At 47.3% G+C, this 15277-nt stretch overlaps 1 protein-coding gene and 1 non-coding gene across 5 annotated transcripts in view; both read right to left on the bottom strand.

Annotated features, from left to right (window-relative positions):
- The window catches only part of TBC1D5 (TBC1 domain family member 5), a 472654-nt gene that overhangs the window by 177113 nt on the left and 280264 nt on the right, over positions 1-15277 (bottom strand). For all 4 annotated transcript variants that reach the window (XM_024197361.1, XM_029910981.1, XM_024197362.1 and 1 more), the window contains one exon: positions 306-478. In XM_024197361.1, the coding sequence (XP_024053129.1) occupies positions 306-478 (173 nt within the window). The remainder of the gene's footprint in view (positions 1-305; positions 479-15277) is intronic.
- On the bottom strand, positions 7206-7324 carry LOC112104822. Its single transcript, XR_002907949.1, has one exon. It is a non-coding gene; the product is annotated as a 5S ribosomal RNA (ribosomal RNA).

The raw sequence follows: 15277 nt of genomic DNA, 5'->3' as shown, positions 1-15277 counted from the left end.
CATTAGAAGAGTCTTTTTTCCAGAAATTCCAACTCAAAAATATTTCAAATAAATACTTCAGAGAACCACTGTACAAAAATACTTCAGAATACTTCCAGGCATACAATAAAGCATTTTCATTTAAGAAGTGTGGTTAGCAGAATAAGCACATACACACAAAGGTAAGTAGTGCTTTTTCTTAACCACATTTCCCTTTATTCCAGAAGACATTAATGTTTTAAAACAAGTGGGGCAAATATTCCCTAATTTAAAAAAAAAAACAAATTGCAAGAAATAAAAGTAAAGAAGGCATTACAAACACTTACAGTCCATAAATCTGTGGAGCAATTTCTAGCCTGTTCAGATGCATGTACAGCTCAATATCATGTTTCTTCAGCAGGTGATCCTGTATCTGGTTTACTTTAGTTACAATAGCAATAGATGGACCTAAATCCTGTGGCCTTGCAAATGGTATAGGCGTCATCATTGCATCTTTCTCCTAAAGACAGAAAAACAAACAGGAAATGAATTATTAAAACACTTTGCATGAAACGTCAGTATAGACGTACATGAGAGGTAATTACTTTCCTGTAATCACTGACTTCTGAAGTAAACTGTCTGTTACAGCTGTCCCCCTGCTGCACTCCTTTTTTCCCCTCTCCTTTCTGTTTGTCCTGTGTGGCCGCCCCTCCCGGCCATTGTGCTAACTAAAGTCACAGCGCTATTCATAGGAATGGCTTGTACAGACTAACTGGAGCCATTGCTCTGCCTAGGGAGGGGGCTTCTTGCTTCTTTGTTTGGTTCCTTTGTTCAGACCTGGGCTCGGTGTGGGGGGCGCTGCCCAGAAATGCAAGACCTGAAGTGGCCAACTAATTAAGCATATGAGTCATACCTGAGGCTCAGAACATGCCCAGGCATGCCTATGCTTACCTGCAGCCTTTCCCTGCCTTCTCTCCTCCCCTGTATCAAGAGGAGCCAATCAAAAGTACTGGTGGGAAACTGCCTGAGTTTGCCTTTAAAGCCGGACATTTTCTGATCAGACCTCGGAGAAGGTCCTTGCTTTGCCACCTGGTCTGATCAGCTAGGGGTCTTTGGGGGGCCCTCTCCCCGCTCTCGTTTGTTTTTGAGCGTACCCCTGTTTTTAAACTCCCCTCCCACGAACAACGAATTTGTGCCTGGAGATCTCCTGATTATTGTAAGCGAATCGAGTCCTCTCTCCATCCTCCGATGCTACTGCCGTTCCTGTCTCTGTGTTTGCTGCTGTCCTGGGGAATGGTAAGAACTCCCTCTTGCAAACTCCCCCTGTCCTAGCTACTGGCCTTGTTTCCCCAGCAGACAGACTCAAGCTAACTCCTTGGTCTGTATCTGTAATCTGTTTCTGGCTCCGCAGCGCCTTTGCTGCTAGAAATAAGCCTGTGCCGCTGCTAGGCTGTGCCTTCCTGGACTGTATCCTGGGCTGCCGGCTTGCAGCCACCCCACTGCTGCGGCCACCACTAGTTAACCCCCCCTCCCCCTCCCGGGTTGTACCCTGGGCACACACCACTCTGCCCTCTGGAACTGCTCCCCCTCCCGATCAAAGAAGTGGCAGGGAGTGTAAGGTGCACCTGTTAGAATCAGGTTCTTAGTCCAGATAAGTTGTAATTTCATTTTGCATAGCTGTGGTTAAGTTAGGTTTAAAGAATTGTTTGTATTGTGCTCTGTAAGTTAGGTTTAAAAAATTGTTGCATTGTGTTCTGTTACTTGCTAATTTGTGTAGTCTTGGTTAAGTTAGATCATAGATAAGATTTTGCTGTGTTCTGTATAATTGTGGTTAAGTCTGTCTTCCCGCTACACCCCCCGCCCCCCGAGCTTGCCCGTGTCTCCCCCCGAGCTCCCCGGTCACTCGTTGCAGTCTCTCTGCTGTTTAAACTTGTAGCCTGTCTGCTCTCTGTGTCTCCCTGAGTTTAAATCTCCCTCCGCAGCGCCTCTGCCTTTGGTCTCTGCTCCACCATGTGCTCCTCTTCCCCCATCCCCCAACCTCATTCCTCTACCACTGCCTTTCTCTCTCCCTCTCTCTTTTAATCCCTTCCCCCACGTGCTCACCCCGCTCCCACTGCTGCCAAACCTCAATTGTATTACTAAAGTCTAGCATAAACCCCCATTGATTACCCTTTTCCTTTCTAACACACCTCACATTTTACATTTACACCACTGTGACACATTTTTACCTAGAGTTGTTGGTTATTTAACACATTTTACCCATAACTGTTAGTTGGTTATATGCTGCTGTGACACACCCTTTACATAGAAACTGTTAGCTACCTGTTACATTTATACTTCAGTGTTAATTGGTTACCACCTGTATTGTACCCCACTATTGAAACCCCCTATCCTATTTACTAAAAGAAACCCCTCCCCAATTGTCTACCTTAACAAACCCCATACTCCTCACTATTGAATTTTCCCTGTTTTTACATTTTCTTAATAAAGTTTATTTTGCACCCCACCAGTGCAGTAGTTGTCCCCCAAGATCCCCTACCTGCTGGCAGGGTCATGGCGTCACGAACAGGATCTTGGGGTAACAATTGCTGCCTCCCCTGTCCCTGGAAAGAGGCCAAGACCTCTGGGACAGATGAGGATCAAAGTAACCACCTGCAGTACCACTCGCTGCAAAGTAAACAGCAGCCTAAGGCCCTAGAGTGGGTCTGCACGATTGGCAAAGGCCAGAGCTCCAGCGTGTACACTACCCACCTCGGGCTCACTGATGTGGGGTGCCTTTTAACTTGTCACCCCACATTCAGGGCCAGCCCCGCTGATTCCAGCCTCCGGCTAACCTGCACTAAGGCAGGAGAGCCAGCCGCAGATTCAGATCCTACCCGCCTCTGGAGAGAAGTGGGGAGGGTCACGAAAGCCTGCGGGGGGACCCCCTCTAGACTCACCCCTGAACCCCAAATTTTGCAGGGGTCCCCCGCCCACCAAATACTAGCGGACCTGGTACAAAAGCTGGAAGGGGTTCAGAAGCCCCCGAGGCCTGATGTATACAAACCCCAAAAGGTGGCCACAGTCGCCTATGAAATCCTGGCCCAGGCCCTTGATAAGTTAACCGTTTTTCATGGGGCCCTAACGGCCTCGGCCAAGGAGGCCGTTAGCCAGACTAGCCGGAAAGGGCCGCCACCACCTACCGCTAGCCAGCCCAGTCCCAATAAAACCCCCGAACACACACCCCCATATGTTCACCCAGAGGCCCCACTCCCCCTTGAAAAAACCCCGCTATACCCCACCCTACCCTCAGCCCCACCAAATGCCCAAGCCCATACACCCCCACCCACTGTGACCTCCAGTGAAGCCCTGCCTATATCCATCAGCCGAATAAAGGTTGATGGTCAGGGCAACGCCACACAGGTCACAGAATTCTGGCTCCGCTCCAAAGCTGAGATGAAGGAGTTCATCTCAGACACCGCTAGGGGAGCCAATGAGCCGCCATTACTGTGGCTGGGCCGCTTGGCCCTGGAACATGGACAGGAGCTAGTGGATAGGGAAGAGGGCATAGTGCTAGCTAGGACCAGTAGCTGGTCCCGGGGTCTCACAGGGAGCCTGGTAATATCTAACACCGCATGGCCCCTAACTGCCCCAGCCCTGGCCTTCCTCCATTTACAGCACTCCCTTCAAGGGATCCAAATCCTCAAAGGAAGTGTCAAGGACCTCTCTTCCCTAAGATGTGCCATCGCAGGGGGGTCCATCATGCTATGGTCCCCTGCCCAACACCCTCTCGGACTAACTCAGGCTCAGATTAACCAGGTTAATGCCTTCCGGCATGTTGTTGACCCCACTGAAATACCCATAAATGAAGCTGCCATTGACTTAGCCATGGATAACAGTACCACCCCTGACACCGGGACAGTTCTGTGGCTAAGGGGGTATGCTGGACGCCCCATTGGGCAGCTCTATGAGGCCCTCGAAAGGGTAAGGTGGCCTTCAGCCCAAGCCCTACCCATTAGTTCCCACCCACCACACAGCAGCCCACAGCCCAGATCCCAGCACCCGGAGCGTTCATTCATAGAACGGAAAATTTTTGGATTCTTGTTGTATAAAGGCCTCACTAAGGAGGTTGTGCGTAAGCTCAACAGTGAGCAGCAAAAAGCCTTGGCCATAGCTCTGGGATGGGAAGAGCGACTAGAACCTTCCCAGCCAAAAAACGGATAACGGCCGGGTGCTTGGCGGCGGCCAGCACTCGGCCAGGGGACCCCCGCCCCTATCATCCGCTAGTTTTTGACAAGGGTCTCGTCATCCCCTTCTTGCTGGACACGGGGGCACAGGTGTCCATTATTCCCCCTCACGTCCCCCACACCCCTACAGGACACACTATCTACATGCAAGGCCTCAATAGCACAGAGCCCCGCCCAGAAGTAAAGGTACATGCATACATAAACCACACACCAGTAACATTTCGGGCCCTAGTGGGGCCCACGCCCCTCCTTGGAGTCAAGGAGTTACGGCGTTTCAAGCTGGCCGAAGCCGTACTCGAGGCACTGCCTGTCACCCTATCTGGTACCAGTGCTCCCCACGAACCCGAACTGCTTAACCCCACACCCTGGAAATACAGACCAATACCCACTGCCCCAGCAGGTCAACCACACATTGCCCAGCTCATTGAGACACTGCTCAATGAGAATAAAATTCGGCGGGTGTCAGCGAGCAAATATCTATCCAGTGCATGGGGAATCCCAAAACCACACAAGCCCAACGAGTACAGAATGGTTATCGATTATCGGGCCGCTAACAAACACATACGGTCAGTAGCATTCGCCACTAAATGGGATATCCCCACTATTGAGCGCATCTTACTGGATGACACAAACCAATGGGCATGTATAATGGACCTAAAAGATATGTTCTATCAGGTTCCCCTCTATGATCCCAAGGGACTGTTAAACTTCGCTTACCAGGGAGCCCAGTACCAATGGCAAGCGTGTCCCCAAGGGTACAAAAACTCACCTGCCTGTGCCAGTGAGGCCCTAACCCGCACGTTAGAAAAGGTACCATCCCTCCCCAACATCAATGTCGTCTACTATGTGGACGACATTCTCATAACTGGTGCCACACCAACTGAAGTACAAAAGGTCGTTAAACAGGTCCAGGCCGCTTTATCCACCAGTGGGTGGAACCTAAGTCTGCCTAAAAGTGTCCTCTCTGCTGCTTCTACCTTTCAGTTCCTAGGTTTTGCTGTGGAGAAGGGACGGCTGTGCCACTTAACTTATCACCCACTCACCAATTCTTTCCCCCTGGGGGTAGCACCCCCCAGGCGTGAGATGCAGCATGTGTTGGGCATAGTCAATTACCACAGGCAGTTTCTTCCTGCTGCATTGCTGCCACGCCTGTCCACTCTGCAACAATATGCCAGGAACATTAAAATCCCCTGGACACCGGAGGCCAAACAGGTGGTGTCTTCTCTGGCTGCCTGGTTGGGCTCTGGGCCCACCTTGGCTCGATGGAACCCCACCAACCCCGTCGAAATTACTCTCACTGTGTTCCCAGACCATGTGGCTGCAACTGTGTCCCAAGAGAACCTTCCTGTCCACCATCTGGCCCGAAAACTGTCAGGACCTGAGTACCGCTACAGGCCTGTGGGCATTGCCATGCTCGCTGTTCAGTGTGCCCTCCCATGGGGCAAATCTGCCACGGGTACCCTAAAGGGACCTCATGTGGAGCTCATCCCATGGCTAACCTTCACCCCGGCTCCCCAGTTCCAGGGAGCCCCTGCTACTTGGGAGCGACTTGTTTACCAGGCCCAAGAGGTATTCGGACATTGGGCCCTCAAGTCCTCCTCCACCACAGTCCCTACTGAACCAGGGGCTGTTGCCCAGCTAAGTGCCTATGCCCCCTGGATTGTATCTGATGGGGGCACGTCACCTTCTCCCAGAGCAGGAATGCTGTGTGCCACCTGTAACACCCTCAAGGTTAAACCCCTCGACTTTTTCAGCTCAGCCCAAAAAGCTGAAGCAGAGGGTGTCCTACTAGCCGCCTCCCACATAGCAGCAGCCCATCCAAGAACACGTGTGGTCCTGGGAGTGGACTCAAGCTACTGCGTGTCCATCCCGGTGGGAGAGGGACAGCCCACTGCTCATGAAAACATCTGGGCATAGGTTACTCAACTGGCAGCGCAGTCCAAGGTGCCATGGTTTGTCACTCATTGCCCTTCACACAGGTCTAACAGTAACCCTCTTCATTCCAGGCTAGATCTGCAGCTCAGAGAATATAAGTGTGACACATCCCAGGTTAACATCATTTCTTGCAGCAACCCCTTTGTCACCTGGCTCCATGAAGAGTGGGGGCACCTGGCTGCCCATGCCCTACATCAGCTGTTAACTGATCGAGGAACACGAACATCAAGCGTGTCTAGGCAGCAGTGCACCCAAGCAGTTCAAGGGTGCCTAAGCTGCCAACAGGCACGAGTCACAAACAAGCCTGTCTATGCCTATGGTGCTTATAGCCCTAAGCACTTCAGCCTGGCTAAAACCTGGCAGATGGACCTCATTGGTCCCCTCCCGGGGGCGAAACAGTACCCAAAGGGGCTTGTAATTGTCGACCTGGGGTCTCGTCAGTTAATGTGCGCTCCCCTCAGGCAATCTACTGCACCAGCTGTCTCTATAGCCCTTCTCCAGGTGATTGCTGCTTGGGGGGCACCTGAAGAGATCCAGACCGATGGAGGGCCACCGTTCACCAGTAAAGCTATAGACCAGACAGTGTCCCAGTGGGGGAGGCGTCTCCACACCCACCTGCCATACCACCCCCAAAGTAGCGGGGTTGTGGAAAGACGTATTGGAATGCTGAAGACCCAAATTCGGGCCATACTTGGCACCCCTGACTATAAGGGCTGGGACCGGGTCCTGTCTCAAGCCCTCATCTCCCTTAATGCAGCATACAGCCGATGGCCAGAAATCGCTCCCAAACCACGGAAGCCCTGGAAACCAGCCTACAGTATCTCTCAGCTGGTGTGGGTCTCTATCCCCAATGCTCAAGGGACCTGCACCCCTCAACCAGCTACCATCATCACCCCTGGCTGGTTCCCCAACACCTACCACATTCAAATAGATAAACGGGTCAAGCCTGACCTGGCCCATCACAACTGGCTTAGTGCACGGTCGTAACAGGCCCTAGACGGGCAACCTCTCTTTTATGTCTTCACAGGAATCACCTGCCATGATTGCCACCCCGCCTCAAGAAAACCCCCTGGTTGCCTGGGTAAAAGCCTACAGCACCCAGTATTCCCAGGAGGTCTCCCATCCAAGTACTAACCAGGCCCGACCCTGCTTAGTTTCCGAGATCAGACAAGATCGGGCGTGTTCAGGGTGGTATGGCCGTAGCAAATCACCTTACCCAAGCTCAGAGTTCTAGTTCTAGCAGGAGTGCCTCATACTCCACTGCTGGGGAACCTGTTGTAGGCACCTGCCCCTCACTTCAAGTTAACTTCGTTCTATTGGTCAATATGCTCCCATGTTGGTAAAGAGTAAAAACGTCATCAGAATGACAGAACCTCAAGTCTCAGGTTTCCTACTCTCAGGCACTAAAAAGTCCAGTAATAAATAAATGAAAAAATGTAATAAAGCAACAGACAAATCAAAGTCCTAGATTTTAATGAAAGTTTGCAGGGAAAAAAAACATGTAATTGCTTTCAAAATATCTTTAATGGAAATAAATCCGAAGCTCACTGCCATAGAAAACTGAGACCCCGGTCCTGTAAACACTCATGCACATGCTTATCTTTAAGTACTGTGAGTAGTCTCACAAATGAATGTCTTTTATACCCTTAAGTATTTGCAGGATCCAGGTTTTTGTTTTGCCCAGAATGGGCTTTGACATGTTCTTTGAATTGCTGGCCCACCAGACTGTTATAATGAGAGCAGTAAGGCAGCTATTTAAGACACGATGCTCTTGGAGACAGTGGAATCTATTAAGTTAGCATAAAATGAAACAAAAACCTGGGTAGACATTGTAAAAGCTTTAGTCTGACCCAGATAAAAGCATAGGAACCTTTCTGACACCAAGCCTACAAAGGGATTTCCATAGCAGGATGATTAAACTGTAACTGACACCACCAGCTTATTCCTGAGAAAGGTAAGGTGTGTGTCACAGAGGCTTGCCGCTCAGTCACTCTGTAAAGTGAGGCAGATGGCTTTCACTGTATGAAATATGAACTCCCAGGAAGCGAGTTACTAAAAGGGAATCATTCATCAGATTAGGAGCATTGTATTACCCCATAACAATGAAGCAGTCCCTTATTAACCTCATAGCCAGGGACTAGCTACAGAGTATGCTCTTAATTACAGCTGGTTTGAATGGTTCTAACCATTTCTAGAGGAATTCTACAAGAAATGGTAGAATCTTTGATATGGTACAATTTTTTTTTTAAAACAGACACCCCCTTTATTATTATTTATTCTTACCACAGCGCCCAGGAGCTCCAGTCCTATACCAGATCTCCACTGCACTAGGTGATGTACAGACACAGAACAAAAAGACAGTCCCGGACTCAAAGCACTTACAGACCATATACAAGGCAAGAGGCAATGGATGGATACAGACAGCTGGGGGAATACAAGGAAACCAAGAGATAATATCATCCAAATGGACAAGACACAGACAGGGTGGGGAAAGGGGCATCACACAGAAGCAGAGTGAACTAGGTGGTGGCAGCAAACAGCATGTTAGTTCACTGATTTTTTTGAGGATGTGTGTGTGGCTTTAGTTAGGAGGAAGAAGGGGCAGGGGAGGAGAGGCAGGTGTGGTGTGAATCTTAGGAGAAGAGTCTGTGAGACAAGAAGGGGAATTCTGGAGCAAATGACCAATCAGCACAGGGCAGAAAAAGTGAGCACACACTACAGTTTTGACTTCCACTTCTGGTTCCTTCTGGTCTTACTGGCTGGAGTCCCCAGATGGCTGCTCTCAGATTTTAGGAGATACTGCCCATCTACCAACCTGTACAGGAAATGGTGGGTGACAATGCCAAGCTACCTACAGAGGGAGCCACCACCACCTTGGACTGCCTATCATGGGTGTCTTCTGTATATAAGAGACTGATTACTTTAGTCACATTATCTCTAAGTAATGGGAATGCCAGATCTCTGTAACATTCATTGCTCTTCTCTTCATCCCCAGTGGAGACGTATGTAGCCTCAGGAGAGTTTTCTGTCTCTTTTGTGCCTAAATAGCAACACAAACTGTTGCAGATCAGAGGTAGAGTAGTCTCTTCTCACCATAGGTGAAGCTTGGGGCTTCAGTGGAGGCAATACATGGCTTGAGCTGCCAGTGTTCAGTAAAGGCTGGCATCTTGAAACACCAATGGAATCAAGTTTCAGAGTGGTCGCCGTGTTAGTCTGTATCAGCAAAAAGAACAAGGAGTACTTGTGGCACCTTAAGAGACTAACACATTTATTTGGGCATAAGCTTTCGTGGGCTAAAACCCACTTCATCGGATGCATGCAGTGGAAAATACAGTAGGAAGATATAGATATACACAGAGAACATGAAAAATGGGTGTTGCCATATCAACTCTAACAAGACTAATCTATTAAGGTGGGCTATTATCAGCAGGAGAAAAAAAACTTTTGTAGTGATAATCAGGATGGCCCATTTCAAACAGTTGACAAAAAGGTGTGAGTAACAGTAGGGGAAAAATTAGCATGGGGAAATAATTTTTATTTTGTGTAATGACCCATCCACTCCTAGACTTTATTCAAGCCTAATTTAATGGTGTCCAGTTTGCAAATTAATTCCAGTTCTGCAGTTTCTCATTGGAGTCTGTTTTTGAAGTTTTTTTGTTGGAGAATTGCGACTTTTAGGTCTGTAATTGAGTGACCAGGGAGATTGAAGTGTTCTCCAACTGGTTTTTGAATGTTATAATTCTTGACATCTGGTTTGTGTCCATTTATTCTTTTGCGTAGAGACTGTCCGGTTTGGCCAATGTACATAGCAGAGGGGCATTGCTAGCACATGATGGCATATATCACATTGGTAGATGTGCAGACATCAAATCAGACAGAAGCAAGCGGAAGGGGAGGGGGCAGAGAGGAGCGATCAGTGGGCGGGGCCTTGGAAGGAAGAGGCCGAGTAAGGGCGGGGCCTTGGAGCAGAGCGTGTATAGAGTAGGGGCGGGGCCATGGTCCAGGATTGGGGGCCCCTTCTGCATGTGGGCTGGTACTATGGGGCCATTGTAAACCCGGTACTGCCTCATACATGTGCAGAAAGGAGGATTCCTCCCTCCCCTGCATAAAGACAAAGGTGGTCACAACCTACTGCTATTCGGGGGTAGTGTGGGCTGAACACCCTCTTGGGCTGATGGGGAACAAGAATGAATGAGCCATAGCAGCACAGAGAGGAAGTGAGACAAGGAGACAGTAAGCATGACTGGCCACGTCTGAAAAGCCACAGTAAGTGTATGCTTTGAATGGAGAAAGGAAGAGTGGGATAAATGTCCTCACCACACAGCTAATCATAGGAAGACTCCTCCCTTGCCCGCCATTAGTTTGACCAGATATCCCAATTTTATAGGGACAGTCCCGATATTTGGGGCTTTTTCTTATATAGGCTCCTATTACCCCCTGTCCTGATTTTTCACACTTGCTGTCTGGTCACCCTACTCGCCATTTTCACTAGTCTTTCAGAAACAGATCACCAGATTGGCCAGCTTTCTTTCTGCCCAGCTTGCCTTACTCCCTAGGGCATTCTGCACTAAAAAATTCTTTACCAAAAAAATTAGAAATTCTGCACACAATATTTTAAAATTCTGCAAATTTTATTTGTCAAAATAATGCTATATAATCATGCCAATTTCAATTATTTTGGTAATTTATTTCAAATTACCTGTCAGCAACTATGTCTGTAACAATACAGAGACACACAAAAATTCCTCCGGGAGTAGAGTTAAAGAAACCCCGATGACAACCCAGTTCCTGTTTCTCTTCCCCAACAGAGCCCAGCCGGGGGGCCAGACACCCAAAACTCCTCCTCCCCAGAGCCCAACCACACACACACCCCCCAGAGCCTACCTGCAGGGCCCCCTTGCCCAGACACCAGTTTCTCCCCCCCAACCACCCCAGAGCCCAGGGATCCGGAGGGATAAACAGCCTGATGCTTGGTCCCAGGCTTGCACAGAATTTACTGTGTGCCGTCCTCTCCTTCCCTCAGGGCATGCTGGGAACTGCAGCTGCCAGGAACATTCTAGCTCCCCAACCCCCAGAAGTGTCTTCATTGTGCAAGCTGGGCTCTGCCGAGTCCAGTGGCAGATAGCAGCTCTGCAACTTATTTCTGTGGGGGAAAGGAAATTCTTCTTCGAGTGCTTGCTCATATCGATTCCAATTAGGTGTGCGTGCGCCGCATGCACGATTGTCAGAAGATTTTTACCCTAGCAACACTCGGTGGGTCGGCTGAGGCGCCCCCTGGAGCAGCACCCTTATGGCGCCGGATATATGCCCCTGCGGACCCAGCGCCCCCTCAGTTCCTTCTTACCACCCGTGATGGTCGTTGGAACTGTGGAGCGCGGCTTAGCTGATCTCCACTTCCCTAGCTCTTAGCTCGTTTATTATTGTATATACACCTCGACCTCGATATAACGCTACCCGATAGAACACGAATTCGGATATAACGCGGTAAAGCAGCGCTCCGGGGGGGCGGGGCTTCACACTCCGGTGGATCAAAGCAAGTTCAATATAACACGGTTTCACCTATAACGCGGTAAGATTTTTTGGCTCCCGAGGACAGCATTATATCGAGGTAGAGGTGTAGTTGTTATAGAGTAGTTGTTAGTAGTTTCTAGTTGTAGTTAATAGTAGTTGTTGTTAGTGTACATCGTAATTGGGGGTAAGGGGCTTCTCCCCTTCCCTCCCTCCTGGTTCCCGGGCTCATGCCTAGGTCTCCGGGTTTCAAACCGTGCTTGGCCTGCCTTAAGCCGATGCCTACGGGAGACCCCCATGACTCCTGTTTGAAGTGCTTGGGGGAATCCCATCAAGCAGATAAGTGCCGCATTTGTAAGGCATTCAAACCTCGGACTAAAAAGGACTGGGACTTTCACTTGAAGCAGCTCCTGATGGAAGCGGCACTTAGCCCAATGTCCGAGACCCGGCACTGTCAGCCTATCCACAGCACCAAGGGTCTTTACAAAATGTATGGACATTGTGGCTGCCTCACTCCGTCGACATCGGATCCAAGTGTTTCCATACCTCGACGATTGGCTCATTCGGGGTCGCTCCAAGGTCCAGTTGCAATCTCATGTTCAGTTCACTATGAGCTTGTTCAGACAGCTGGGCCTGCTGCTCAATGTCGAAAAGTCCACTTTGCAGCCGACCCAGAGAATAGACTTCATCAGAGCAGTCCTGGATTCAAATCTCACCTGTGTGTGCCTACCGCACGCCCACTTCCAGTCCATGGCAAGCATTATCCACGGCCTCCGAAGTCCCAAAGGGGGACTGTCAGAGTAGCCGGCAAGAAGGAACTGAGGGGGCGCTGGGTTGGCAGGGGCATATATCCGGCGCCATAAGGGCGCCACTCCAGGGGGCGCCTCAGCCGACCCACCGAGCGTTGCTAGGGTAAAAATCTTCCGATGATCATGCATGCGGCGCGCGCACACCAAATTGGAATGGATATGAGCAACACATCTCGAAGAACACCAGTTACAAAGGTGAGTAACCGTCTTTTCTGTGCACTCGTTAATTTCTGCGCACACGTTAATTTCTGCAAAATTCTGCATTGCGCAGTGCAATATAGTAAGAGTTCATGCCTGTTTTACTGACTTCCTGCACAAACATCTCCATTTACCTCTGAAACCATTCAGGTATCTCCTGTCTTTGTGTAAGGCATACTTAAGTAGGTAGACTCTATGGACAGAACACAAATATGCACTAAACACACAGGCCATATCTGCAGTTGGTGTAACATCAGCATAACCCATTAAAATCAATTGATACATGCCAGCTTACACAAGCTGAGGATCTGGCCTTTTCAATCTAGTCACTGCATGCTCTCATACTATTGGAGACATTAAGGCCTTGATTTTTAAATCTTCCTGTGATTACAGGCATAAATTATTACATTTAGGTATCTAACTACTTGATTGCACCTGCAAAACAGATACAACAGTTAGTTAACAAAATGCTAGCATTTGTGCCCACAATTGACTGTAGGGACAAAACTGCGCCTGCAAAGTCAGAAACTAGGCTAAAGCACCCGTACAAGTTTGGCTATCAGTATATCAAAATCAAGCCATAACAAGGTTCTCAGTATCAAAAGTCTATTTCAAATAATCAAGATTATTAAGAAAGTGTGCCAAAACCGAGAGTCATTCTTCACATGCACTTTCTGTGGACCTCAACATAATGTAACAGTGACATATTGCTGACTGAGTACTTCATCACCGAGGCTAAGTACATCAAATGGCATACGTTTTCAAGAGATATGATAAGTAGAGAGTATGCATCTAATTGTAAGTACATCAGTATCCCAGCAATTAACCACAATGTTGGCTAATGGTTAATTTCTAATATCAAAGACATTAATCACACTAATAGAAATGCAGCATATCTTAATCTGAAGAGCATGACAGAATATGTGGTATGACGGAACTTGCATTTGACCATGTAGCAACACACTGACCATGCAGACATCCAGATTTGATATGTGTTCCAAGCTGAATGGGAAAAATGTTTACAATATATTTGGTGTGCTTCTTCCTCTAATCCAGCTAAGAAAATGACTATACATATAGTCAAATAGAATTGTTCCAACATATTTATGACAATGCGCAAATCATGTCAAACTGATGGGGAAGAATTGATTCCAACAAAAAGACACTGAAATTTAAAGCACCACCACCAGCCAAAATGTTCACTGGCAATGAATATATCATGTCTGTCTCAGAAGTAGAAAAGATAGGTTGACAGTATACTGTTGTGTTGAACTCCATACTCTATTTTTATGTTAGCTTGCCAACCCCAACAAATAAGCTCCATAAAATGAAAACTGATGTAATGAACGTTTTTCGGAAAACATTTCATGCAAGCCAGGATTCAACTATCTTTTGTTAACCTGAATCACAAACACTAATTCCCAAATAGAGAGTAGCTGTACTATAAAAGACAAATAGGCAGATAGTACAGAAATGAGAAATGCCATAAGAACAAATCTGAATATCTATAGGAGCCAAATACAATGGCAAAATTTTAGATCAAGCATGAGGAAGAACATCTCCAAACCCTTGCCACACAAACAAATATGCCCTAAAGTGACATGAACTGAGATGGTTGATATAAATGTATAATTACACGTCAGTGTAATTAATGCATATCTGTGTTAGGAAAAAAGCAATATAGCAGTAGAGAGGCTAGGACAACATACAAATACAAAATACAGACAGATTTCTCTCATTAGCCACTAGGGAATGCAGTAGCTGAAGAAGCTCCTCTAACGGCAATTGGGAGTAATGGAACCAACTGTTAGAGGCTATAAAATTTAACACGTATCTCATAGCACATGCTTCTTCTACCTCATTTGTGAAGTTTCAAACTTTATTACATAGCCAACCCTCAAATTAATTATTGTAAAAGACAAAGGGTTGTTAAAGATTATACATGTTTTATAAAAAAAAACCATATGCAATTAGATATTAGTCCATATGCTCTGTATTGCTAATTATTTACACCAGCGTCATGGAAAAGGCAATGTAAACCTTAACCTTCTACCCAAGCACTGTAAATCTCTAGATTGACTTAGTTTCAATGTAAAATTCAACCTCAAACTTCACTAGTTTTACTAAGAAGTTGGAACAATTTAAATGTTTAATAAGCTGAGTTCTGAACAGTTGGTGACAAAGACACATCTCACAGCATCACTTAGAATAAAAATGACTATGTAATGAGTTCATAAAATGTATAAGCAAGAGTTTTACCTGAATTACAGACAATTATTTAAAATTCCATATTTAAGTAAGTACCTTATTGGCCCCAGTTAACTGAGGCCAAAATCTTTATACCAGGTACCTAAAGATAGGCTATATTGAGGCATCTAAATAAAAAACAGTTTCTTTCATGGGAGCTGTTAACATCACCCTTTGAAACACGACCCTTTTATTTACGTGCCTAAATATAGGTTTACGTGCATACTATCAGGCACCCAGAAAACAACAGTTTGGTCTGACAAATTCACGAACTTCTGATATTTTTTTTTGAGGTCTGGAGAAAACTGAAGTGCAGCGAGTGAACCCAAATCTGAAGGTCTCTCAGGAAGTGATTTATTAATGAGTTTGGGCCATACACAGCATGACTACATTTCG

Source organism: Terrapene carolina, unplaced genomic scaffold (genome assembly GCF_002925995.2).
Source record: "Terrapene carolina triunguis isolate 2854851 unplaced genomic scaffold, T_m_triunguis-2.0 Scaffold84, whole genome shotgun sequence".
NCBI lineage: Eukaryota > Metazoa > Chordata > Testudines > Emydidae > Terrapene > Terrapene triunguis.
Note: the sequence above shows the minus strand (reverse complement) of the source record. Positions and strands in the feature narration are given on the sequence as shown.